We start from the raw sequence: 27,186 nt of genomic DNA, 5'->3' as shown, positions 1-27,186 counted from the left end.
GCAGAGGCAGGAATCTGGTTTATCACAGGATAAGCCTATGGCAGAAGCAAGGATTTTTTTTTTATAATGACATTTGGCTTCCTCAACCATAAGATTATTCTTTCTTCTCTTGCAACTCTGACACATTTATTATCTTCCAACTACTACAACTAATGCAGGACAGGTCAAGCAGGACCACTCTCAGTCACAACGCTATTTTTTTCCAACCTGGGAGCAGTTCCATCCTTGCACTAATAAGAAATATGTCTTCAGAGAAGAATGAGGCTGTGATGGTTTTAATTAAAAATTGTATCATAGTACAGCTTGCTATAAAGAAGTATCATTTTTAAGGAAGATAATAACTTTACAGTTGCTGACTGCAGAAGTTGAATTGATCGTATGAGGGAAAGAGTTACTACATATCTCATCAATAATCTTTTCTTCCTTAAACATTTCTCACTAAGGTGGATGCCACCCTAATCTAAAGGGGGACAGAGTAGGGTGAAGTGAGGGGTTGTGCAAATTATGAGCTATGTTATGTGTTTAAGGCTCTATTAAATCTTAGCTCCTCATTTCACTATAAATCTGTGGCTAATTTTTGGTCATTTTTGGAGATGAGATACAAGGCTTATTCAATCTGTCATCCGATCTGGTATGGTTGTTCTTATACCCTTATAAACATATGAGGACAGAAACAAGGAGCTGGTAAGATACAAGATTATGGGACTCTCACTGAATAATTATCAATTTGGGATTTTCTTTTTCAGTTTAGCTTTCAGACTCAGTTCAGCCTAAACCTTTGGTCCAGTGTATGGTACTAAAAGGTTTCAAATAAAAACTCTAGTTGTAGGAAGACATCATCTCTCTCTTCTCCCAAAAGAATGTAATTTGTCCAAGGCATCCCTGATCATCTCTGGGAGATGGTCTTTTTGGCTTTGATTTGCACTGGACGGCTGCCACAAGTAAAGACATAAAAGTACTAAATTCTTAATATTAAATTTCTTAATGTTAAGTTTCTCTTCTCCTAATAATGCAAACTAAGTGAAGAAACCTACCAATTTGCCATTCAGTTATATAAGAAAAAAGTGTACCTTGATTTCAAAACAAACGGCTACATAAACACTGTCTGCTGGGGGCCCACACATTTTTGGAAGATACTTATAGACTGTCAGTCAGTGCTCAGTTCTCTCCAGCTAGCCAAGGGAAGTGGCTACTTCAAATGTTCTACTTTTGCCAGGCCTACATTCTCCTCCTTTTATTTGTTTCTGGACTTTATTTCATTCCTGTTTCTGTAGTGCAGAAAATCGGTCTAACCACTTCCACAGCTCCTTCAGAAATTCCACAGATTAGGTGTCCAGCTCTCTCCTGAATAAGAGTTGGTATCCTTTCTGTTTCTAGCTGGAGCTAATAACTGGTTGCTACTAATTGCTAATCAACGTTATTTGTGATCACTTTCTTTTTTCCTATAGGTTCTTACAAAATTGGACATGCCTCAGTCCTGCTTCTTTCATATGCAACCTTGCATTCTCTTTGTTATACATTGTGAAATTAGTCTGCATATGTAAGTCTTGCACAAAGTACCGTTCATCCTAACTTAGGGTATAAGATCATATGAAAAGCTATAAAAGTTTTCGACATAGCAGTACATTTTTTATAAGATCATTTTGAAAGCCATTTATAAGTGTTAAATCTGTCTAATTGTTATGTTTTAATAGTTTTTCCCTTTTGTTTTAATTTAAAACATAGGAAGCACTAACTTTAATTGAGCAAGTTGAAGCCGAACAAGGTGCATTGTATCACAGTCTCAAAGAAGCTATGAGCAGTAACAAAACACGTGGGACTCCTCCTCCTCCTCTATTACTTTCCAGATCACATTGCTCCATGACATTTAAACCAGCCACATTCTCCTCAGATATTCAGGTAATGTTTTTCATGATGACTGCATAAGAAATAATAAGAAAATTCACAAGAGAGCAAATTTGTTTCAACAGTACTATACCATCACAGTTTTCTCGGTTATTCTTGAGACGATTGTTATTCTGACTTAATTAAGTATGCTTTTTTTTTGTCCCTGTGAGTCAATTGTGAGTCACTGTTTTGATCTTCACATTTGCGTGAAACTTTCTTTGTCTCAAGCATTGTGTTCCTTGCTGCTTCTGTCATATAAGCCTTATTTATTCTACTTGAAAAAAGCTCATTCTCTCACTTAGGGGATGACATGCTCAGAAGAGATGTGAGGCTATTGTATCACGTGATGCAAGTACCACACTGAGACCACTGTTAATGAAGTGCTGAAGTGCCATAGTTCAGGTGGAAAAATCCACCTTCTGTTGAACATGTTTAACCACAGAACTACTCATAAGGGATTTTAAGAGAGGTCTCTAGTTCAACCTTCTGCTGAAAGTAGGGTCAGCTGTGAGATTAGACCAGATTGCTCAGGGCTTTATCTAGTCAGTCCTGAAAACCAAGGATGGGGACTGAACAGCAGTAGGGCAACCTGTTCATGCAGAAAACTTTTTTCTTTATGTACAATTGGAATCTCTTGCTTCAATTTAGGACTAATCACTCCAGTTGTTCAACATTTCTTGTTAGTGTGAAGGGAGGCAGGAGGGAAACTGTCTGTAGTATCTAGATGTAGTTTAATGAGTGCTGAGCAGAGGGGTTAGTCACATTCCTCAATGTCCGAACTCTACTTTCCTTAATAAAGTTCAAGATGCTTTTAGGCTGCATTGCTGACATGCACACCACTGTGTCATGCTCAGCTTCCTGTCTAACAGGACCCCAGATCCTTTTAATGCAGCTCTCCAACCCATCGGTCCTCAGCCTATATCTTTGCAAGGAATTCTTCCTTTCCAAGTGCAAGATTTTGGATTTGTCCTTGTTAAATTTCATGAAGTTCCTGTGGGCCCCTTCCTCTGGGCTCTCTAGGTCCTTCTGACTAGCAATCCTGCCCTCAAGGATATCAACTGTTTCCCTCAATTTGGCATCATCTGCAATCCTGGTGAGTGTGTGCTCACTTTTTTCTTCAGGTCATTTCTAAAGATATTAAACAGTACAGGTACCAGGGTAGTCCCCTGCAATACTCCACTTGTTGCCACCCTCCAGGTAGAGTATGAACCAACAACTAGTCTCTGAGTCTGACCTTCCAGCCATTGTTTTACCCATTTATCTGTTCACACCCCCATGCTGTATCATTCTAACTTGGATATAAGAATACCGGGAGACAGTGTTGAAAAAAGTGTCTTGCTCAGGTCGAGGTGAATGATACCTACTCCTCTCCCCTGCTCTGCGAATCAAGTAGTTTTGTCACAGAGGCCAATCGTGGTAATTAGCCATGATTTGCCCTTGGTAAATCCATGCTGACCTTTCTAAATCACCTTATTCTTCTCTGTATGCCCAGAAAAGGTTCAAACAGGCTAAAGTATGAAAAAGGCACTAGCTGCAGTTTTCTTGAGAGAGACGTTTTCATAGAAATTTTGCAAGCTTCTTCAAAATTATGATGTGTATAAAATTAGCAGAAACTCAAATATTTTTAGTAGTGGTAAGAATGTTTCTGTGAACAGTTGTTTTATAACTTGCAGTTTTATTGCAGTTTGATTAGTCGATTTCAAAGAAATTAATTATGAAAAATGTCTTCCTTTTTGTCCCTAATGAACATAAAATTAAAATACTTATTTAAAGTCTGGTAGTTCATTTGTTTTACCAAGTATTAATACTTCATTCTGTTAAATATAGGAGCGTGAATGTAACATTGGGCCACTAGATGGTGCAATGTGATTAATATTTTTATAATTTAAGCCCAGATATTCGAGATGATTTTTTTTTTTCCTGAAGATACGCATCACTGTTGAGCAGACATGAAAGGTATTTTTTTATGAAGAACCTATTAAAGGAAATGGATACTTAGGATTTAATTAGACAAATGTAGTTCTTGTATTATAAGTAAAAGTATCTCTAAAATTTCCTGAAATTAAAGTTGCTCATTTGCTGAAAAGAAAGGCCTCTATTTCAACATCTCCTTCCGAAAAACAGTCAAGATTCATTGCAAGACAAATCATGTATACTACAAGAAAAAAAATGAACATTTTAGGTATTGATAATTTTTATATGCTGAAAAATGACCTCATCTGCCAAACCTCATGTCTGTTTAAATGTCTACTGAAAAGAGACCTAGCACAGTTTTTAGTAGAAGATGCTTAATGCAAAAGATCTTTGTCAGATGCATAACTTACTGAAATCCATCTGCTCAGCTCTGCAGAGGTGAAATCAAAATTATTTTCCATGTTTGATCTCACTATACACAACTGAGCACTGATCCAGGAATGCATGCTCACATTCTTCCTTGAGTAAAAGTATTGAAAAGTGTAGATTATATGCTCAATGAGATGATCAGCAGCTCGAGGGCATTAAAAAACTCATTGATTTCAATAGGAACTAAGAACATGGCTTGTTTAGAAAAAACTACTGCATTACTCTAAATCTGCATTTCTGCTGCCTGCTTTTAAGGATCTGTCCTCAACTAGTTTGCTGAATCAGAACTTTTTCAACTTTAGAAGAATACCATTGCAAGGATCAAATACAGGATCTAGATAACTTTAAATCTACAGGATGACCTGTGGAGTTTATGTTTTGAGATATGTTTGAGGTATAGGGTAGTTCAAGGTAGGAGACAGGAGAGTCATCTGCTTTTATTTTAGTATATCTAGTTGTCCAGCTAAATGAATTAAAGAATTTTTCTAGTGCAGTTAGACTATTCCTTTTTATAACTGAGGGTTTTTTTATTTTTTCAGAGACTTTTCACAAAATTAGTATGTTATACATTAGGCAAAAGTTGGAAATACTATAATGTATCAACTCCTTTTTTTTTTTTTTTTCCATTTTCTTCAAAGGTTTCATGGTACAGTATTTTGGGATGTGTAGCAGAAGAAAGTAATGTGAAAGTCAGGTTAAATAACAATAAACTTCGGAATGCAGGAGAAGAGGTAAGACAGAGTTGAAACTCCTTCAGATCATTCTCTCTCTCTTTAAAAAAGCCCAGCTTTCTAAATGTATACACCTGACATCTTTTTCTAATCAGGTAACTTGCCAAGCCTTTGACAAACCTTTTGATTGTTATTTTAAGCAACTGAAATTTTACTAGGCTGAAGATACACTGAAAACCAAAACCAGTTCTAGGAACGTTTTTTTAGAATGATGAGTTAAATGATTCAAAAGCTTCATGTTAGAGAGGTCTCTGTTCCTTCTGTTACGATCCTGTTTTTTGAGAGACATTTAAGAAATACAAAAGGAAAACAAAGTATATGATATATTTATAAAGTGTTCCCCAGACACCCCATTTTCCAGAGATTCAAAAAAAGAGAAATTCTAAACAGATATAAAATTTAGTATTTTTCTTAATTGTGCAACTTCTATCAGACTTTACCTTCTGTAATTCTGTCAACATGGTTATATAACTCCTTCAATAACCTTCATATTCAGACATTATTGACTTCTAGGTTCATACTCTATCCCTTTCATCTGGTGAACATGTTGTGTGACAAATCATCCCACACATCTTTGGTTACTTATGACTGATCACATGTCTGTGTCAGTATTTTTAAATAGTTTCTATATTGCAATTTGGCAGTTTATTTTTGGAATTTTTGGGGGGTTTTCTCTTTCTTGTTAATGTAGGTTTTGGGTTGTTTTTTTTTTGTTTTGTTTTGGTTTGGTTTTTGTTTTGTTTTGTGGGTTTTTGTTTGTTTGTTTGTTTGTTTTTCCTTTGGATCACAGTCTGATGTTCCTGCAGAGACTGAGAGTTCTGGTTTTCACTCATTTACGCATGCTATTGCATTATCCATCTAAACGATGACGTGATCCATCCAAATACTCAGCATTTTGAGGTTTAAGAAAGGAGCAAAAAAAGCTTCAGGACAACCTCTTCAGCAAATTTTGCTGTAGTCTTAGATTGGAATGATCATTTTTGTATCTGGAAATCTTGGAAATCCTGTTCTTTGCAGGGCAGGTCTCTGTTTTGCATTGTCACAAAAGAATGATCTCAGCCTCTTTTGTCCAGTGTTTCAAGCTTTCCTGGTTTTGTGAACAAGCTTTATACAAACACTGGTAGACCTGTCTTTGGTGACGGAGAGGAAATCTTTCCCTTTGCACCTGTTCCCTGCATCTCCTCCCTAAAAAGAAAGGTGTATAAAAAGAGAAGGTGTGTGTTGCTACTGGTAATAGAGGCTTTGATGTTATTCTTGATATTCTTATTATCAAATCCAGAGAACTGAGCTTCCTGAGATGTCCAGTGAGCTAGTTTCAATATGCAGTCCTGCTCCAGGTGAATTAAGCATTTAATTGGAGACTTTCACCCCACTGCTAGCTGTTCTTTTTGTGAACTTGCTACATTTCATCCAGGCCACTGACTGTCTTAGCTCTGGCAGGCACTGGAAATGCCCAGACCTGAGGCTAACCATATGCTTCAGCAATTGAACTTCTGGTTGCTTGGGGATATGCTTTTGCAAAACACTGATCTGCAGACAAAGTCACGATCTGCCTGGTCCATGGAAAAGGTTTAGAATAGAATTCTTGGTGGTGGAATGATCTATCAGCTTTTCAACAAGAGAAAAACTTGCTCTAAAGGGATACTACAGACTGTCTTACCCTAATTTCTGGTCTGCTGGTTCAAAATTCAGTCCCAGCATTTGAAGGGATTTCTGTTGTTCAGAGGTCTCCTTATGAAGGCCAGACAGCATTTGAATAAGAGCACTGTGTTGATGCTACCTTTTGATAATCTTATTTGTCATGTTCTGCATCAGTCACTGTGTCAGTTGTTTGTTGTTTCAAGACCCTAAAACTTTCCTTTGTCTAAGTCGTCCTGGTTATGGAGAGGAAGGTGGAAAAGCCTGTTAGAAGCAAGCCATGATGTTTAAGTGCAGATGGACAATTACTTGAAGGAAAAATGAAGATCCTGAAAATATGTTGTTTGTTTTATGAACTCCGAAGTCCTGTTAATGGTGCTGAGAGGACCTGAGACATCCTCTGCCCATATCTAATCCATGCCTGTGGCATGTATGGAGGAGAGCCATGTGCTTTCTCTGGAATTCCGCTCAGGGTAAGAATGTGTCCAGCTCAACGACTGCAAGCATGAACACTCACAGTGTGAATGTGCAAATGGCCAAAAAAGGTTTAGAGAAACTCCAGGTCCTGGTACTTTACTATTCTCTTATGTTATGTGCTCTGTATACTCAACTGCATTCCAGAAAAAACATACTTTTTTTCCCCCTGTTGTTTAATTGTTTTCTTATTGTCTTCAATAACCTGATATTATGTGGAAATGTGACATGCATGTTAATCTAGGTTGTGCTTTGATTGTATCCAAGACCATCAAATACTTTATTTAACAATAAAAGCTTTGAATTTGAGATCTATTTTTGGTATGTTCAGTGGGTGTAACTAAAAAATATTTTTATTGCTAGATACCAGCTGATGGGAAAAGCCTCTTGGAAATACAAGGCTTAGATCCCAATGAGAAATACATATTTGCAGTTGCAGCATATTCTTCTGATGGAAAACTTATTGGTGATGCAATTGGGGAAACAACTGAGCCCATCCTTGCATATCCACCTCTTTCTGTTACTGCTGTTCGAGCCTATCTAACTCAGGTAGGGCTAGAGGCATGATGGTGAACACATACTTTAATTTGACTGTAATTACTTGTTTTCACTGGTAGCTCTAAAACTTCTTGTAAAAACTCAAGACTTTCTTGCCAAAAGCTTGATAAGCAGAAATCACAATTTTAACACAACAAATGGTGTATTTGAGTAACTCAATTCAAAATTATTGGAAATTTCAGTTGAAGAGGAAAGATGACTGTCAGCTAGTTTTCTTACTCTGGTTCCTGTTTTTCAGTCTGCATTTAACTTCTTTATTCTTTGTTATAATTTATTTTTTCATTTTTGTGATTGAGACCAAGTGCTAGAGATCACCTTATTAGTCATTACGGCACAAGATGACAAATGTGATTGAACTTGCCAGGTATCAAATCCAACCATTTTCATACTGAAATTATTTTTGTAGTGTCTTGTGAAAGACCACAAAGGCTCTGTCAGACCTTTACCATAATTTTCTTTATTCTTAATTAAAGAAAATTTAAAACTGATTGTGGCATGGAGAAAAGTGAAATTGTCTAGCCCTACAGCTCAGATCATGGGGAACTGTTAGAAGATTTCCTAAAATCTCCCAGAGAGGTATCCACGTGAATTTGTGCCTACTTGTGTGGCTCCATTTGCATCCCATTATCCAGAGCAGCAGGGCATTCAGCAGTATTAGTGAAAGTAAAATGAACCTAGATGAAATAATATGCCTTCAAAAACTGCAGCACAATACCTGTGAAGTATTCCAGAAGGATATTAGATCCTTGGTCAACAGTTACGAAAGTGTTTTGCCTTCTCTGATGCTAATTCTGAAGGTAAACTAATATTAGTAGAATCAGATTGCTACTACATTACTACATGTTTTTTATTAAAATATATCAGAATATTCTTGCAGAAATTGTAAATGTACATGTTGGGATGGAGTTTTAAAATCTTTATTCATACTATAATCATATTCGGCTTGGTTATTTGATAAACATGGAAACTTGTTCTTATTGGTGTTTGGTTTGGTTTTCTTTTTTTCTTTTTTTTTAGGCAGCCTATCAGACTGGCAACTATACATTAGCCAAAGAAGCATTTTCACCAATGTGGGATTATTTTGTTTCTTCTCCACTGCCTACCAATGCAGCTGTTGTTTCTGCAAGTATAAATTTGACTATATGTGAAAACAGGTAACTGGCAAATCCAAACGTAAAATAATAGTCAATTATAGATGTGCACATTTTCTTTCTGAGAGTGCCAGGTTGTGAAATTTTGTTCAGACTTGCGATATGAAAAACATTCTGAAAAAAAGTGTGAAATGTGTTATAAAAATATAGTGGTTTATAATTAGCAGAGGATTTTTGTTATTTATGGAACTGCTAGCATTTACACACCTAGTTCTTTATAATGATTGCTTTGTCAAGGTAATTGGGAAACATTTATAAAGTGGCTATTAATTCTGTGTGATGCATTTTCATATGCAAAACTTGTAATGTGCACTAGGTTCTTGACTTTTAGTTCCAATTGAGAGAGCAGAAGGGTTCAGGAATTCTGAAAATTTTGTCAAGAACAGCACTCAAAATGGATAAATGCTTGCTAATTTTGTTTTGGGGTGGTTAATAAGTCTACCAATAATCTCTGAATATACTAGAGTGGTTTAAAAGAGATATTTAAAATTAATTCATTTATAAACAAATATCAAATATTCAACCATAATATTATAGGTTTTTCATGATGATAAAGCCCAGCTAGAAATTTTTTGGTTACATACACTAAAATTCTATACTAAATACTATAATAACAAGAGTAATTTTTTATGTTAGTCAACTGTTTATAATTTGACGATGAAATTATATTATTTATATTAATATTTATTAATTTAATATATTAATATAATTCAATATAATAGAACACAAATAATCATCTTCATTTGTGTGGAATTCTTTTTAGACCAATTTGTTCATAGGAAAGTTTTGGCAAGCTTGTGGAGGAGATATGAAAAAGTTTTGCAGCATATCCATTTCAGTTTGACAGACTTAGTTTTGAAACCACAACAACAAGAAGCAACCTTATTGCATGTGTGTTAATCGTTCTTGAATGTTTCTAGAATTAAAGAATAAATAAAGAAATACAGACATTTGTATCAAGAAATAGATATTAGGGGAATTTCCTATACGTTTTTTCAGAACACTTCCATTTCCACTTTACAGGTGGAATAACTGGTAATCAAAATCAACCATTCTGAGACATAGGATGTAACTAGTGTTTTCTCCAGATTGTTTTGACATACTTGCAGCAGAACCCACTGTTTTCTCACAGTGATGCTGTTTGGATGCAAGCAGAGAGTGAAGGCTTGTGTGTACTTTGAATCCTGTCACGGGAGAAAACTAATGTGTCTACGTGTGCTTCTTGTTATTTGGGCCTCAGCCAGACCACTAACGTGTGTCCTGTCTGTTCTTCAAGTGCCACCATTTGTCTGATACTGGGCATACAAATTGACTGAGGGTCTTGATGTTACATGCCATAAGAGCCTTTGGGATTTTCTGGTAGCCTGTGGACTGCGCTGATGTCACCAGGCATCCTGTTTCATGACTATATGGATGTTTTAAATCCATCCCTGGCCTGGGCAACAAAGCAAGAATGCAAGGCTGGTCATTGCGCTTTTTTTCTTCCCACTTGTTCATTTTTCATTAATCCTTTTTCCTAATCAGCTTTTTGTTGTTTTGGTGGTGGTGGTTTTTTGTTTGTTTGTTTGTTAACACATGCAGCTCCAGAGGTAACATTTGAACAAAACAGCTTTCAAATAAATCAAATGAAATGAAATAAATCAAATGACGACAGGAAGTTTTAAATAACTGTGCAAAGTGGTTTCAGGGATTTTGCTTTTGTGACAGTTACATCCAAGCCTTATTTTTTTTTTTACAATTAATATGGAAGTTTCTCAAAGCTGCAATATCAGCCCTGAAACAAAGTAGTTTCGTTTTACTGATCCGCAGCTAAGAAATTGGATAGGACTTAAAGAGACAGCAGAGGGAGCTGGAAGGAAAGGAAACCTCTTGTTTCCAACCTGAAGCCCTGTTGATTCCTTGCTAATGTCAAGTATGTGAATATGCCTATTGGATCTTTGTTCTTGAGTTTCAGTCTCTTTCACAATCAAGGAGATGGAGGAATTTACTTCTTATGCTTCCAAATCATAGGATTGTTTCTGTAACATAAATAATATAAAAAGGACAAATGCTGCTCTGCCACAGGGCAGGAAAAAAAAAAACAATAAACAACAAAAGAGCAGGCGGAAGAAGAAAGATTCTTCTGAGCCTTGTAACACAAGATATCAGTGATGAAATGGAGTCTGTTACTAACGCTTAGTAATGGACATCACAACTGCATGTGTCATTGTCAGAATACAAAACAAGAATGTGTAAAAAGAGACAGTTAAAATAAAGTAGCTGTAGCATTCCAAGTTTTCCATGAAAATTCAAAGTAAGTTTCACTGGATTAGATGAAACGGCTAAGGAAATGATGTCTTAAGGTAGTAGAAGGTGGACAAGAATTTGAAAAGGGGCCTTATCCCCTTTATTTATTTTAAGTTAGAAAATTTAAACATTTTCCCAGTTTTATGTCTAAATTTCCAGCAGTAGCTACAGCAATACTTTTGTACAGAATTTTAAAATGAAATATTGCATTTTCATATAATGCAGTTTTAGGCATGAGAGGTCAGAATCATTAATACGCTTTTACTGTTATTTTGATTTTTTATTTTGCAGGCTATGTTTTGAGGCTGTATCTCAGACTTCTGCTATTACCTTGCACCTCTTTTTAAGGAGTTTATTTGCTGTCTGTGACATTAATGTAATGGAAAGAGGACTCTTCTGTGATTCCATTTTTTCCAGTGAGATACTTTATAAGGAACAAGTATGTGTGCCTTAAAATACTACATGGGAATTTATTTTACCTTTCAATCAGCTTTATTTTGTCATTCCAAGATAAATGGTGCAATGTACTAATCCTATCTGCGGAGTACTAAAATTTTTGCTAAGTTACCTGGTCTTCCTTTCTGAAGTATTCTAGTAGCTGTTGCTTATTTTGTATCCTGGTAGAAAGATGGTTTCTGAATCAGTTATTACCTCATTAATACCCTAATCCAAATCCTACTGATTCCAGCTGATGAAGACGTTTCCTTTACTTCAGCAGTGGTGACTATAATTTCAGAGAGGTATAATCATTGCTGTTTTCATCCTACTAAGATGCAGCATGTTTAATTGTAAACATTTCTGCTATTTAATACATATATTTTATTAACATTAGAGTTTCATGCTTTTAATATGCTAAGCTTCTTTTAGCTTATTTCAGTCTTTATAGTGTAATAACATGTTAATAACACAAAGAACTTCCTCTGTTATTTGAATAGTTAAGCTTTGCCTTTGGTATTATTACATTCCCGTTCCACTCTTTCTTTGCTAAAGTATTTGTCTCTTAAAAATGCGAGCAGTCACTGGATCTGCTCACACATGCAAGGACTGCAGCAGATGACTGGAAGAGAAAGAAGGGGATTGTTATCCTGCCCTTACCTACTCTGAGGGGTTGGGATGTGAAATTTCCACTCCACACAGGGTGAGGTTGTTAACCAGGCTTTGTAAACTGCATGGATAAATTGAGGGGGCAAAATTAGGTCAAGAACAATGTTTTCCTTTAGAATAATGAATAACGTTGCATTTGTTTATATACTTCTAACAGGTGCCAATGTATATTCAATTTTAAACTTTTATCTTACTTGCTGCTTACTCTGCTTTTTAAACTGCAATAACATCTGTCTTCTTTCACTCTTAAATGATTTAAAACAACAGAATTTATATTTGAATCAAAATGTGTTTTTCTTTTACAGGTTGCTAGATTAGCAGAATGTGAAAGAATGGCTGTGGCAATTGAACTGAGTAATTGGTTGAATGATGCAAGTTATACCCTGCAGTCTGTTGTGCAATGTTATGGTCTCCTTGCTCCAATTATTTATCACAAGATTTCTTCAGTCCCAGTAGTTCAGGTGAGAGCATTTTAAGAGAAAGAAACTGGCATCCAAGTCCTGGAGTTATAGCAATTTAAATTAAACTTCTAATGGAGTATACAGTGGGAGAGCCAAATATCTAGGCTCTGAGTTCTTAGTAGCTGCTGAAAGAACAGCCTTTTATGGGTTTATGTGTTCCCAGTTCATATATGTTTAGTTTAAGCTGCACAGATTCTGCTCTCAAATATGCTAAAACAACTGCAGAATATTGATTATTACTTCAGGATGATTTTTTTGTATTTTTAAACTGTAATATAGTATATGATGTAACTGCTACTTGAATGTCATTTCCAAATAGCAATTCTGAGGAAAGAAAAGCAGCATTTGCCTATGGCTTTTTTTTTTTTTTTTTTTGAGTGTTTGCTTCATATACAGTTTTCTTCTTAAAAAAAAGAAGTCTATTCAATGTCTTGATAAGGCAGTCTTTAGCTTTCAGGCATGTGCTCCTTTCCAGAAGCAAGCAACTTCTCTTTGAAAATAGAGTCCCTGAATCCTTTCCTGCCACGTCTGAAGCAGCAGATTTAGATTCAGCAATGATACAACAGCAACATGCACCTTTTTACTAATTGTAGGTAGTTTTGTCAGGGAGAAGCAGTAAGAAAATGTTCACTCTGTGAGGAAGGATGAGGTGACTTCAGTGCAGGCATTGCACAGACTAGCAGCATCTGAATATGGCAGGTAGAGCAAAGTACTGGCAAGAGGATCCAGTGAGAGTCCAGAGATGGTGGATTGGCTATTGTGCTCGTCCAGGGTTCATCCAGGAGAAAAAGTCAGAAGCTACAGGAGTTGGAGGCAGAGACTAGAGACAAGGCTACAACACAGGTCCCAGGTCCACCCAGGAGACAGAACTGAAGACCAGCACACCAATCCCATAGCTCAAGCAGGGACTGAAGGCCTGGGTCTGAGCTAAACTGGGACTCCTGGGCAGAAGGTGTGGGAGGACACCCCAGGCAAGCCTGCTCAGGGAACAACTATTGGGGCACTCAGGGACTTATCAAGTTTTTAGGTGTGTTTAAACAAAAATAAATACATGGGTAGCCTCTTGCTTAAGAAGATGTTGGCTGTGATGACCTACCAAAGACACAGCTAGCAACTGGAAATGGCTCCTCGTTTAGATTTCCTAATTAAAGGGAAAAATAATTAAGTTGCATGTTTTTTATTATGTCTGTTATACAAAAATGGGGAAAAGGAGTCTTTCATTTTTAGATCATACTGGAAACATTTTTCTTTAATTTAAAATTCTGATCAGCTCAATATAGTTCTAAGCAGTCCTCTACTAGGAGTATGTAATCTCACTGAATTAAGCATTCTTTGATATCATGTTAATTACAACATCATGTATCTGTAATTTAATATCTGTGATTTTATGTGAATATGTAATTTATTCCAAAGGGCTGTGGTTGAAATCTTGACACTGTTAAATTCAATGAATATTTTACTGTTGTCTTTTGTAGAGCTAGCATTTCACCCTACCTGTTGGATTTTAAGGTATTTTTAAAGTTTGCCATCAAATACAACAGGCTTTGCAGAGGTACAAGCTTGTAAATTTGTTGCAGACTCCAAACTTTATTTTAACTCTTCTATTTACAGATTCTCATTAAGTGCTTGGCTGTCCTTCAAGAAATTCCAAGTGCTACCTTGCAGAGGAAGCATGCAGGATGTTACGGGAGTATTCAGCATATGATAGCTTGTACTTCATTTTATACAGCAAAGGTATGGTGTGCATTATTGTGCTTACAGCTTAGTTTAAGATACAGCTGTTGTCATTTAGAGGAAAAAAAATATTTAGTAAGCTGGCCTTCAAACTGATATCTTGAAGAAGCAGCAATCTTAAATAGTAAAGGTATATAAATATTTATTAGTATCTTTGTATCAGGGGATTTTATATAAAAATGGCATTTTGAGTTTTTAACAGAAATGAGATTTTTCATTTGGTTATAAAATAGATTGTAATTATTACTTCGTGAACATGAAATCTGTATTTTATATCATTGCATGTATTTTAAAATTTAAGGTAGTAGTATTTTCAATAAGGAATGTATGTAATATATAAATTAAAAGTTTATTTACTGCATATAGCTCATATGTGTAGTTTTATCAGAATGACATATATGGCTTATTTGCTAATTAGATACAAGAGACTTTATACTATTTGGTCCGGCATGCTGGCAGGAACAGAAACGCCTTGACTTTCAATGATCAGACATACATGCAGATCACATTTATTATTTAGATAATGAATCTATTTATTAAGATAAGGAAGAATGTGGTACAGGTAGGATTTTTTTACTCAGCTATAGAGGCATGCTAAAGTACCTGCCACAGTAGATGTATAATCCTGAAAAAGTCAGCTTTCCTCAAGCTTTAAGTGCACCTCAGGTAAAACAGCTCATTCCAAAACTGAGCTACAGCTGATGCTTTCAGGGATTGCCCTTTGTTGATGATCCCTCTCCTCAGTCTTCATAGGAGTGGATCTCTGTGCTCACCTCACAAGACCAGATCAGTGTCAAAAATCCTTAAAAGTGCAAGAAGGGCAAGAAGGCCCGGTTTTCATTCATTTAAAATGTATAAAGATGAATATTTTAAGGACTAGTGTTGTCATTTTCTTGGTATTAATCAGTTACTTTGTGGCTGTGAGGGCAGTGTCGGGACGTGGTGAGGGCTGGGGAGCTGTGAGCTGAGGGCAATGCCGTGGCCATCAGGGCAGGATCTGGCAGTCAGGTTCAACCAGGAGTCCAGATCACCAGATGAGTTTGTGGTGATGAGGCAGGTTTGAGGTGAAGCTGGGAAGTCAATCCACAGGTCAGGATCAGGTCTGGTGAGGGCTGCTAGGGTCAGACACAGCCCAGCAGGCTGGTCCATCAGGGTGGGAGCAGTCTGAGGCTAAGCTGAGGAGTCAGTCCACAGCTCAGGTGTCCAGATCAGTGGATCCATGGCCAGGCTCAGGCATGGCTTGGAGTGTGCTGGAGACCAGCATTCCTGCCAGATAGGAGCTGGCAGGGACTGTAGGCTCAGACCTAAGCTGAAAGGGATCTCCTGGCCACATGTGGGAGGACTCAGGTGGAGGCTGTCAAGGCCAATAAGGCCTCTTAGGAACCTTGAAACCTTGATAAAGTGTCTGTTTGTTGCTGGATTTCCCAGCTATATGACTCTGCTTGAAACACTGATTTTTTTTTCTTCCCCCTTGGAGATAACATTTCAACAGAATAGCATACAGAATAGCAAACAGAATGGTTGAATTGCAAATACTTCTGATTAATTCATGGTATATAGTTTTCTGCTGAGTTGCAGTCAGGCCATGTACTGTATTTAACCCAAAGTAATCTATAGACTTATTTTCTATCCCAAAGACAAATGTCCTAACATTAAGTTACCTTCACAGAATCACAGAATGGTTAGGGCTGGAAGGGACCTCTGGAGATCATTTAGTCCAACTCACCTGCTAAAGCAGGTTCAGTGACAGGAGATCACACAGGAATGTGTCCAGGCGGGTTTTGAATGTCTCCAGAGAAGGAGACTCCACAGCCTCTCTGGGCAGCCTGTTCCAGTGCTCTGGCACCCTCAAAGCAAAGACGTTTCTCCTCATATTAGATGGAACCTCCTGTGTTTCAGCCTGTGCCTGTTGTCCCTCATGCTATCATTGGGCACCAATGAAAATAGTCTGGTCCCATCCCCTTGACACCCACCCTTGAGACATTTATAAGCATTGATAAGATCCCCTCTCAGCCTTCTCTTCTCCAGGCTGAATAGACCCAGCTCTTTCAGTTTCTCCTCATAAAAAAGATGCTCCAGATCCCACATCATCTTTGTAGCTCTCCACTGGACTCTCTCCAGTAATTCCTTGTCCTTCTTAAGCTGGTGAGCCCAGAACTGGACACAGTACTTCAGATGTGGCCTCAACAGGGCAGAGTACAGGAGGAGGATAATCTCCTTCAACCTGCTGGTCACACTCTCCCTAATGCTCCCCAGGACACCATTGGCCTTCTTGGCCACAAGGGCACATTGCTGGCTCTCTATATATTGCTACTATAAGCGCCTTGCTTATAGTAGAAGTACTTTGGCCTTTAGAGCTTGATCTAAAGAAGATAAACCATCTAAAAACATTCCTTACACAGTTAATTTGTAAATTTCATAATTTTAAAAATAAATTTATCCTTTCACTAATACAGTTAAGATTTTCAAATGTGTGCTTGATACCAGGGCGGTAAATGAGGATCATTTAGTTGCCCTTTATGTTCTTTGATAGTAGTACTACCTGAGAACTGGGAGAACGTTAATCACAGCAACTGATACTTCTGGTTACATCTTTCCGTTTTCTGAAGGATCAGTTAAGCCGAAGTAGAATTCATAGATAACATATCTGCAGTTCCAATTATTTTACAGATCTGTAGTCCTGTTTTTTGTTGAGGGAGACTTAAGTATCGAGTATTTAATTTCCATTTATAATAGTAACACATTTTCACAATTATAAGTAGACAATAATGAAACATTATATGTTATGCAAAACAAAAATATGTAACATGATTCTTTAATAGGTACTACGTTCATGGAAAGAATACGAACTAGCTGTAATTATTGTTAACTATGGGAAAAAATTGCTGGATTCCTCACCGGCAGCTTCACCTGACCAGTCAGGAGCTATGAAAACTGAAGAAACACACACTAAGAAAGAAGTCAAAGTAATTGCTCCAATTTTCACTTTTTCTTTTCTCTAAATACTGTATTCTCTTGAGAGGGGTTAGCAATAGCACGGTTCAGAGCCATGGAGATAGATATATATATATATATATATACACACACAGATATTTATACAAGGATCTTTAACTGATCTTTCTTCTCCTATAGTTTGCAGGAATGCTTTATAAGACAGAAAAAAAAAATTAAAAATTAAAAAAAGAAAGAATTATATAAGCAGAGCAAAAATATCTTAAATAACATAGAAAGCCTCTCATTTGATGTAGCAGCTGCTTGAAACCGAGTCATTATAAGAGAGTGACTTAGGAATTGTGTAGACTGAAAAATATTTCTCAGTGGAGGAAGCACTTTCAACCTCAAACACCTTAATATTCAAAGTACAAAGAGATGCATCAGGTTGTGAGGATTTCCTACAACTTAGAATCAAAATTTTACTTAAGTAGAAGCTAAGTTTTGATAACTAAGTATTGGATATTTCAGAGCACTTCTTCAAAGGCATCCCATTTATCTGCAAGGGAAAAAGCAACAGAAAATCTAAATGCTCTTGAATCAAATCTCCTCAGACTGACCAAACCAGGTGGGTGCACTATTAAAACACTTCTTACCTTTTTCTATGCAATTTTCTATGGCTTCTTTGTAAAAATTATTTGCCCAAGAAGAATTTTTATTTCATATATCTTCCCTGATAAATAAGGTCACTGAAATTATGATTTTAGTTGATTTATCCATGCTAGTGATGTGTATAATGACTTTCATTCATTGTTTTCATGGTTTCCACCAAACCACTCAGTCCTTCTTAGAAAGAAATGGTCATTTTTGTTCTATTCTGCAAGCATATATGTTCTCCCAGTCTGTGTAAAACGGGTTCCATGTTATTTAGGCTTGCTTTATTTTCCTGGATCAGAAAATACTGTGGCAAAGTCCATTCTCCATTTACAGCATGTGTTACTTTCCTACCATTGCTAGTAATAATGACCACTGCAAGAAATTTTAGTGAAGAAAAGACTTCCTGAAGAAAGCTAACAGGAATTGTGCTCTTTGTGAAGAAATTGCCTGCATACTAGCACTTAACTAACTTGTAACTGGGGAATGAAAATATCAAATTTTAAATATCTTAGAATCTGGATTAAGCACAAGAATTTTCAGGCTAATAGTTCTGCCCAAGTTAGATGAATTAATAAATAGGACTTATAAAGGAAATTAGAACTTAAAACACAGAGCCACTACTGATTTTTCTTCCATTATATGTACTTGGCACCTTGTGCTCCTTGGAGCCTGGATAGACTCAGAATAATTTAGGTTGGAAGGCATTTCTGGAAGGCATTTATTTTACTACCCTGCTCAAAACACATACAATTAGATGATGTTGCTCTGGCACTTGTCCTGCCATTTTTAGATCTCTGAATAAAAAGATTTTCAATCTTTATGGGCACCCTATTCCAATAGTTGACCACCCTTATGGTTAAAAAGGTTTTCTTTAGATCTATTTGGAATTTAATGATTTCCCCCTTGTGTCTATTGCCTCTTGTGATACCAATGAGGACAGTCTCTCTCCCCATTCTGTATTCTTGCCTATCAGGTAGGTGCAGACTCCTCTTAGCCTTCTCTTCTTAAGACTGAATGAACCCAGTTCTCTCATCCTCTTCTTGCTTTATCATGCACTCCAGCTCCTTATCATCTTGGTGGCCTTTCACTGGACTTACTCCAGCATGTTGGTGTCTTGTAGTACAGTGTCCAAAACCAAACACAATAATCCAGATGTGGTCTCACAAGTGCTGAATAGAGGGCAATAATAGCTTCCCTTGACCCACTGGCTATGCTGTTTCTAACACAGCCAAGTAAGTAACAAGTCTTTGCTGCAAGGGCATGCTGCTGACCTGTGTTACAGAATGGTTGAGGTTGGAAGAGACCTCTGGAGATCATCTAGTCCAACCCACCTGCTAAAGCAGGTTCACCCAGAACAGATTGCACAGGAATGTGTCCAGGCAGGTTTTGAATGTCTCCAGAGAAAGAGACTCCACAGCCTCTCTGGGCAGCCTGTTCCAGTGCTCTGCCACACACAAAGTAAAGAAGTTTCTCCTCATACTCAGATGGAACTTACTAAAACACTTGCAAAAAGGCCGGTGTTCCCCACTTGCTTGTTTACTAGTGAAACATGGGTTTTCTGAGTGAATTTCAGCTGTGAGGCAGCCTGTCTTTGGAGAATTATGTTGGCTTTCTTGTTTCAGCCTTCTGTATTCTTGTTTTGCCTTTTCTTCATTTCGCAGAAGGTCACTGAGAATACTGGAGTACCTGAAGGAGATTTTGAGCTGGTTTTGGATGGGTTTTCTGTCTCTTTCGATCCAGAGACATGGTGTCCATATCATCAGTCCAAAACAGTGATTCAAAAAGACCTCAAAGCTTCTGCTTAGGGGCTGCCTTACGTACCTCTCCTTGATCTACTAATTTGCTGTGTGCTGTTCAGCTCTGCTCCTGCCTGCCTGCAAAGGCCTCTGCTGTCCCAGGGCTGAAGTCTGGGCATTAGAGTCAGCCACCTACTGTTGATGGCTGAGTCCCTGCCCTTACAAATCTCTGTCCTGTACAAGTGCTAACCCTCTGCTTGCAGTTCTTCCCCACTGGAGAAGCTCATTCTGGTCCCAGCAGCTTAGGTCTTCTGTTAAGGGGTGGCATAAGACAGCAGGAAACCCAAGCTGCGAGAGCTAAGCATGGGTCACAGTGGTCACAAATGTCATGGGGAAATGGCTGTTTCAGATACAGGAGCTGAGCATGTCTAGTAGCCTATAAATAAACAACTTTGGGGCCCAGGCTTTCAGACACATGTATATGTCACAGAAATGCCTGTTTCTGTTCTAGTTATCTAGTGTTCTAGTTATCCTCCATCATATTTGTATATGCATACATCTTAGAAGAGGAAAGTTTTTCTGTAATAAATAGGATAAAAAGAGTGACACAAAAAATCCATTCATCTGTGTACCGATCCTTCATTTTTTGCTGCTGACACTGATTCCTGCATTCCTGCAGAACAAGTTACAGGATGAATGAATTCTGTAGGTTAATTGAAACTCACATTGATTACTTAATAAAATGATGTTGCATTCTTACTTAATAAAAAGCTAAATTAATGGTTTGATCAGTTAGAGAAGAATGCATTTTCAATAACTGGCAAATACTTAATGACTGAGGTCTGGTCTGTTGCTGAAATAGCATATTTGTCAATAAGTTTCAGGATACAAATTAAAGAGTCGTCTTCTGCTGAGGCCGTGCAAAACAAGTAACAAAGCTTACAGCTGTCTTTACAAATATGTGTAAGTGTTTTAGGACAATGGGCACACCTGTAGGCCATGCTGTTAAAAATATTTTGGAAAAAAATGTGTGATAGCTAATCCTTAAAAGTGCATAAGCACTTAGTATGGTGGTCTAAGAGAAAAATGAAAAAGAGATGAAACTACTTCTTTCATAGGAAACTGAGAAAAACAAAATATTTCATACACAAGACAATTTAAATTCTGAAATTTCAAATGTTTTCCCATTTAAAAATTTTGGGAGGTGTTATTTTGTGTGAAAATGATCATTTGAAGCAATATGTTTTTGAACTTGTCAGATAGGAGAGAGTATGAACAAAAGGTGTGACTTGTCCTAAAAAGAAAATTAAAAGAAGTCTGCTTGTCTTGCTGGCTGTCTCACTTAATTGATCATTATTTGCACTCAACGGACTTCAACTGACAGCTGCTGCTGGAGGATGTTGCTATTGATCCACTATCACAACTGGTTGTTTCAGGGTGCATTTTTAACCTTGTTTTTTTTTCAGGGACTAGGTGCGTTGATCTTTTTCAACCACAGAACTTGCCTAAGCACAAAATTTGTAGGTCATGTTTATTAAGGCAAAATAGCAACTAGCAAATATAACATTGTCCTGGTGCTCATCAGCTGGTGACACAGTTGTGTTTAACTCTCAGAAGCTTGAATCCAAGTTATTGTTCTCCTATATATTAAATATACTGTTTATATCTCTATATCGTCTCTATTATTTACATCTCTATATAAATATATTATTTATAGAATATGAATATTTATATTTGTATAAATGTATTTATGTACATATTTATGTGAAGAAAAAAAATTATTTACTTTCTTATGCTATCCATATAGCAAGCATGTATGTAAGCAGTAGTCACTGGCAGCATCATGTGTTCAGTTCATGCTGTATATCTTTAAATACCATTTTTAGACGTGTCCTTACTGCATATCCTCCTCCAAAGATTCTTTGTATGGACCTTTGTTAGACCTCCAAACTCCAGACATCCTGCTCGTTAGTCTAGTGGCTGGAAGTTCATCAGTCACATCCGTAAGCTCTTCATTATTCAAGTGGCACAACTACTTAGGTTAGAAAAAAAGAGCCAGTCTTTGAATTTCTCTCCGGATGACAGTGAGAGATTTAAAAGCAAACTCTGTGCTATAGAAGGATTCTTCTAGTTTTCAGTTACAATTCCAGGTAGATTTTATACTGTTCACTATTGCTGCCCATCATAATGGATTTGATTTGGTTATTGATGCAGGTCGTGGACCAGGGCTTACGGGACGTGAAGATCCTTTGTTCCTCTACCCTGTAATTACATGTTGGACATCAAACAATGCTTATCGAGAAGGTAGGATAGTTGGTGTTTATTTTAATTGTAAAGTCTTCTTTACTTTAGAAAGTTGCTGGTGAACTAATCTACTTCTTTCTTGGAATAAGATCTTGTAAACTTCATCTTCATTTTGTTCTCATTTATACAAGATCAAGTACACCATGGCTTTAAAAAAGTCCTTAATATAGTCACATTTAGAAGTGGATGAAGTACTTGCAACAAATTATGTTAAATGTTGATATTAAGTGTATAAAATATTAATATTTTAAATAATTTGAATAATGTTTATGAGCTCATTTTTTAAAGTTTTGTCAAGTTTACAAAGATAATTTGTTTGGAATGTTCTTTTTAAATTGAGATACCCCATTTCCACATTCAATTATGTTACTGAAAGAGAATTTCACAGAAGACTGACTATACCTGAATTTTTGAAATAGAATTTAAGATTCTGGTATGTGGCATTTGCCACTGCTTTATTTTTTAAATACTGGTGTTTAAAATAACAATGAAACTCAGTCTGTAAAGTTAATAGAGTCTTCAGATAGGATAAATACTCATTTATTTCTTGATGATAAATAGTTACTTTGTTTATACTTGCTTTATTGTTTTTTTTTCAGGATTCTCAGGCATGTGTACAATTAGGCATATGGAATATTTTAATAATATATTTTTGCATGTTATACTGCATGATACAAAAATGGTGTTTGCTATTCTGGGGTTGTAAATAGATTCTGGATGCCCAGTCAAAAGAAGTATTTAGCAACTCCTATTCTGCATCATGGTCTGTCTGATTTTGGTATCAGTATGCCTTTTCTTCATCAGCACACAACACGACATAAATATGTGCAATGAGAGATACATAGCTGTATTTATAGCTGAATTCAGAAACCTGTTACAGCATAAATACCAAAAAAATGTGTTCATTATTTGTTACTTCATTGCAGTGATGAAATTCAAAAATAAACAACGTTTTCTTGAGTTCTTTGTACAAGTTTTGTACAAAATCCTGAATGAAGAGATGTTTCAGTGTGTTCTCGAATGGGCAGACAATGTGCAAGTCTACTTGAAAAGGTAGATCTCTATTATAGTAGCAGTGCAAAATTGCTATTTCTGTTTACTAATGTCACTGTTACAGCAGAAACTGTAAATTGTACCTGGTAGGAGTGCCATCTGCAGCCAGTTCCATGGCTTCTAGTCTGCAGAAGTTCCATGAACACAGGATTAGATGTCTATAGAAAATATTGTATTGTGACTTTGTTGTATGTGGAAAATTCTTGGTGTGTCTGTTTAAAACCCCAGTCTATCATCAGCAATTTCCAGGACTTACATTTTCATTGACACAACTTGGTAATGTGGCCATTTGAGGCAGTGGGACAGCTTTTAGAAAAGTACGTTGGGTTAAATCAAGAGCGAACTGATCAGGGCCTACTGTAGTGTGTAAAAAAAATTCTATACTGAAAAGACAAGTGGAATAAAATTGTAGACACCTACCTATTAATAAAAGGATCCCAAAGAAATTTAAGTATGACTTTGTTAAAAAATGCACACCAGTATTTCTAAAATTTGAAAGGCAAATAACCAATGAAAATGAGATATAAGGAACTGGAATTGCTGTTGCAAAGGACCAAAAGAATTGTGCATTGTTACGAAATATTACAGGGAGGCACCCCGAGGTTAATTTAAGGGACAGCAGAGTCCAAAACAACCTTTATTAAACCAGTGGAAAACAGGGTTTTAGCACTCCACAAGTGACTTAAATACAGGTTCGGATATCAGTTGAGGAAATAATTTGAAGGGGCAGCAACTGATACAACCGGCGGTCCACAGTGTGCATGCACGTGGCTGCACCAAAACAATGCTGGAGCCAGCCCTGGGTCCCGGAGGAGCACACACTTGCCAAACACGGTGCAGGATTATTTTTTTAAAGAGATGCACGTACTCGTAGTGAGTACGGGAAGTGTACACTCGCGATTCCGCGAGGGTAAATTTATAATACACTCGCAATTGTGCGAGGGGCTCTCGGTGGCCACTCGCGACTGTGCGAGGATTTAAAGTACCCGTGCACGGGAGGAAAATACACTCGCGGTTGTGCGAGGGGCTCTCGGCAGCCACTCGCGATTGTGCGAGGATTAATTTAAAGTACACGTGCAAATGTGCACGGAAAATATATGTGCAAATGTGCACGAAAAGTATAAATATGCTCGCAATCCTGCGAGAAGTTTTACTTACACACGTGGCGGCAGGGCAAGTGGAGTCTCCATCCCGGGGAGCGGCGGGGGGCCCGTGGCTCCCGGCGGCAATGGCCACGCTCGTGCTCCGAGGGACCCGCACAATGGGCGGAGTCGCCGACGAGAGTCCCGTTTTTACAGGCTGACCAGATCTGACCTGTAGGCATTCTAGAAGCTTCTCTGCACCCCCACACTGTTTGTGGGTGCCCCTGAAGCCTTCCAAAACATCCCCCACACTGGCCGCAGGCACCCAGCGGCTCAGTGGCGCCTCGGCACTCCCTTCTCCTAATGGCCCTGGCCAGGTTGCTCTGGGGCCAAACAAAAGAAGCTGTTAGCCTCAAGTACCAGAGAAAGAGGGAGATGCGCCCACTCCTTCCAAACAGAAAGGGGGGAAGGGGAAAGAGGGGGGTTGCATTCCACCACATGCATGAAGAATTCTTTGCAAAATTTCAGAGTAAAATTTGGGTAATGAAGCACACTGCTTTGCTTTACTAGGAGTTAGGAAGGTGAGACAGTTGTTACCTATAAATTCAGATTTCTATAATAAGCCTTGAAAGTGAGCAGTACCTCTTTTTGAAGGGGAAGAAGGAAAGAAAAGCTGCTGAATTTGCAAATAACAATGAAACAGGAATTGCATGTGCTCTACCCATTCCCAAAGATAATCCTTTAACTATGAAAGGCGTTAAACATGATGATGATGATTTTAACATTATTTGCTTGTCAGGAGGAATGACCACCTTCTCTCTATCAGTGGAATTTCAACAGAAGAAACAAGTTCTCCTACTCTGTCAGAAGGCATGGCGAGATCTGCTAAAGGAGCTGTGGGGTTTCAGAAAGTAAGTTTTAGTTTTAAGGAGTCATGTATGTCTTTACTGGGAAGCAATATTATAAGCACCAAAATAAATTTTAAAAAGCTGTCTCATAAAAACTTCAGCCACAGACATGCATATACAAACTAGTCATCATCTCACCTCTGCTCTCGGAAAACTAGGAAGAAAACTTGGCATAGGATTTCTCTAAGAGACCAACAATTGTGAGGAATTTGAGATGAGTCAGAGTAATGCATTCCAAAATCAATGAAAACTTGCCTTTCATCAGCTCCCTTTAAATATGTTAATAGGAAATGCCTTGGGTACCATCACATCAAGAAAAGGAGATTCCTTTAGGCCTTTTTGTACAATATGTTCTACTTACACTTTTTCATGAGTAGTTGTTCTTGGTTTACTACTTGTGCAGATATTCTAATTGCACAATAGAGGCTTTTTGTTCAGAATTCTTTTAAAATATTTTTTTGCTTTTATTGGCAGGTAAGAATAATCTTAATGGATTTGTTGTGTTTTGGAGGAAGAGTTTTCTCTCTCATAACCCTCTAGTAATCCTGTAATGCTGCATCTGTGAGATAGATAGATAGATAGATAGGTAGATAGATAGATAGATAGATAGATAGATAGATAGATAGACAGACAGACAGATAGGGGAAAGGGTTTTCTGTCTCACTTTTTCCATTGTGAACTCAAAGTATTTATAATAATAGGAAAAGAACTATCATTATTTTTGAGATGAAAAACACTGGTATATGAAAGAAAATATTTGAGGACCTGGCTGGCTTCTCAGTGTTGGGCATTTGACATATACCTTCCAGAAAAACTGAAGCTTTCTGGAATATTAAATAATTATCTTTCTGTCTTATTTTGACAAGCAGTTCCAGAATTTATTTTCTGTTCTGTTCTGCTCTTGAATAAGCCAACCTGCAATATGTCTCAACTAATTGATAACATAGATATGAGTAAGTATTTGAAGTATATTTAAGACTTTAATGGAATATTCTTTTAAAGCGTGTAGAGACCTCACCTTTAAAGAAATCAGAGGCATCAACTGTGAAGAAACCAAAAAAAGAAGTCTCGAGTAGAAAAAAAAATCCTCTTAGGCAGTATTTAATGAAACATCCAGAAGTAATGGAATCTCCAGAAGCACAAAGGTAAATAAACATAAGTCATCAGGTTCATATACAGAAGCAAAATACTTTTATGGAATTTTAGTTTACAATGAAGTGTACATTTTAAAACTTTTTTTCTATCAAAGCAATGAATTTGTGCACCATTCACTCACTTTTCTGTTTTAGTTCAGTATAAAATTGTCTTCCAATCAAGAGAACAAAATCTATCTCATTTCTATTTCAGAGAATAACTGTTGAAGATTCTGAGGTCTTTGAATTAATCAAAGACTATATTTCAGTTGTCTTAGCTTAGACATGTTGATTCATTATGGTGGAAAAGCTATGTTAACTTGCTTATTATAATGCTTTTCAAACAGTACTGGGGAGCTTACCTGTTAAAAATCTAATAAAGAATATTTATTTTTTCCTGATGTTCAGGTAGTTTCAGAGTTATTTTTACCCTTTTGCTAGTCTTTTTGGAATATCTGTTCTGTAGCTTTCAAAAAACTGTTCCTTAATAGAAACTAATGAAAATTCATTCACCTCTTCCTTTGACAGATAATTCTATATATTTGGTTAACTAGGTAATAACAGCACCTTCTGACCTAAAAGAATTTGTGCTATTCATTATCTGGTGCTTTGGTCAATAAAGCTTCAAGCAGTCAGCAAGTAGAAAACTAGAAATATCTGAATATGAACAATCACATAACTGATTCTGTTCTTCCTGTTCTTCCTGTTCTTCCTGTTCTTCCTGTTCTTTCTGTTCTTTCTGTACTTCTGGATTCTATTCTCTAAATAAAGAACGTCAAAAAAGTCTTCCATACACAATCTTCTAAATATTTACCTAAACTGTTCATTTTTCCTTCCTGACAGAAAAAAACTTAATCTTACCCAACATGATTTTTATGGCTTTCACTGAAAGAGGGGATGTTTAACTTATCCTGGGCTTTTTGCTCTTTCAGAGACTCTTTTGTATCTTACATAATAATATTGCTGTATAACATAATCAATATCATATATGGTATACTGTTCTGACCACATTTTA

At 37.0% G+C, this 27,186-nt stretch overlaps 1 protein-coding gene across 1 annotated transcript in view; it reads left to right on the top strand.

The window, feature by feature from the left end:
• Positions 1-27,186, top strand: part of CFAP54 (cilia and flagella associated protein 54) — a gene marked incomplete at both ends in the record, with an annotated part of 116,461 nt that overhangs the window by 36,740 nt on the left and 52,535 nt on the right. The window contains 13 exons of the mRNA XM_082071391.1: positions 1,726-1,899; positions 4,869-4,961; positions 7,437-7,622; positions 8,649-8,785; positions 11,360-11,507; positions 12,478-12,633; positions 14,245-14,367; positions 17,190-17,333; positions 17,830-17,926; positions 21,906-21,995; positions 22,922-23,048; positions 24,930-25,041; positions 26,041-26,183. Coding sequence (XP_081927517.1) covers positions 1,726-1,899; positions 4,869-4,961; positions 7,437-7,622; positions 8,649-8,785; positions 11,360-11,507; positions 12,478-12,633; positions 14,245-14,367; positions 17,190-17,333; positions 17,830-17,926; positions 21,906-21,995; positions 22,922-23,048; positions 24,930-25,041; positions 26,041-26,183 — 1,730 coding nt within the window. The remainder of the gene's footprint in view (positions 1-1,725; positions 1,900-4,868; positions 4,962-7,436; positions 7,623-8,648; positions 8,786-11,359; positions 11,508-12,477; positions 12,634-14,244; positions 14,368-17,189; positions 17,334-17,829; positions 17,927-21,905; positions 21,996-22,921; positions 23,049-24,929; positions 25,042-26,040; positions 26,184-27,186) is intronic.

Source organism: Streptopelia decaocto (genome assembly GCF_964273445.1).
Source record: "Streptopelia decaocto genome assembly, chromosome: 1".
Taxonomy (NCBI): Eukaryota; Metazoa; Chordata; class Aves; order Columbiformes; family Columbidae; genus Streptopelia; species Streptopelia decaocto.
This window is presented reverse-complemented; position numbering and strand designations above follow the sequence as displayed.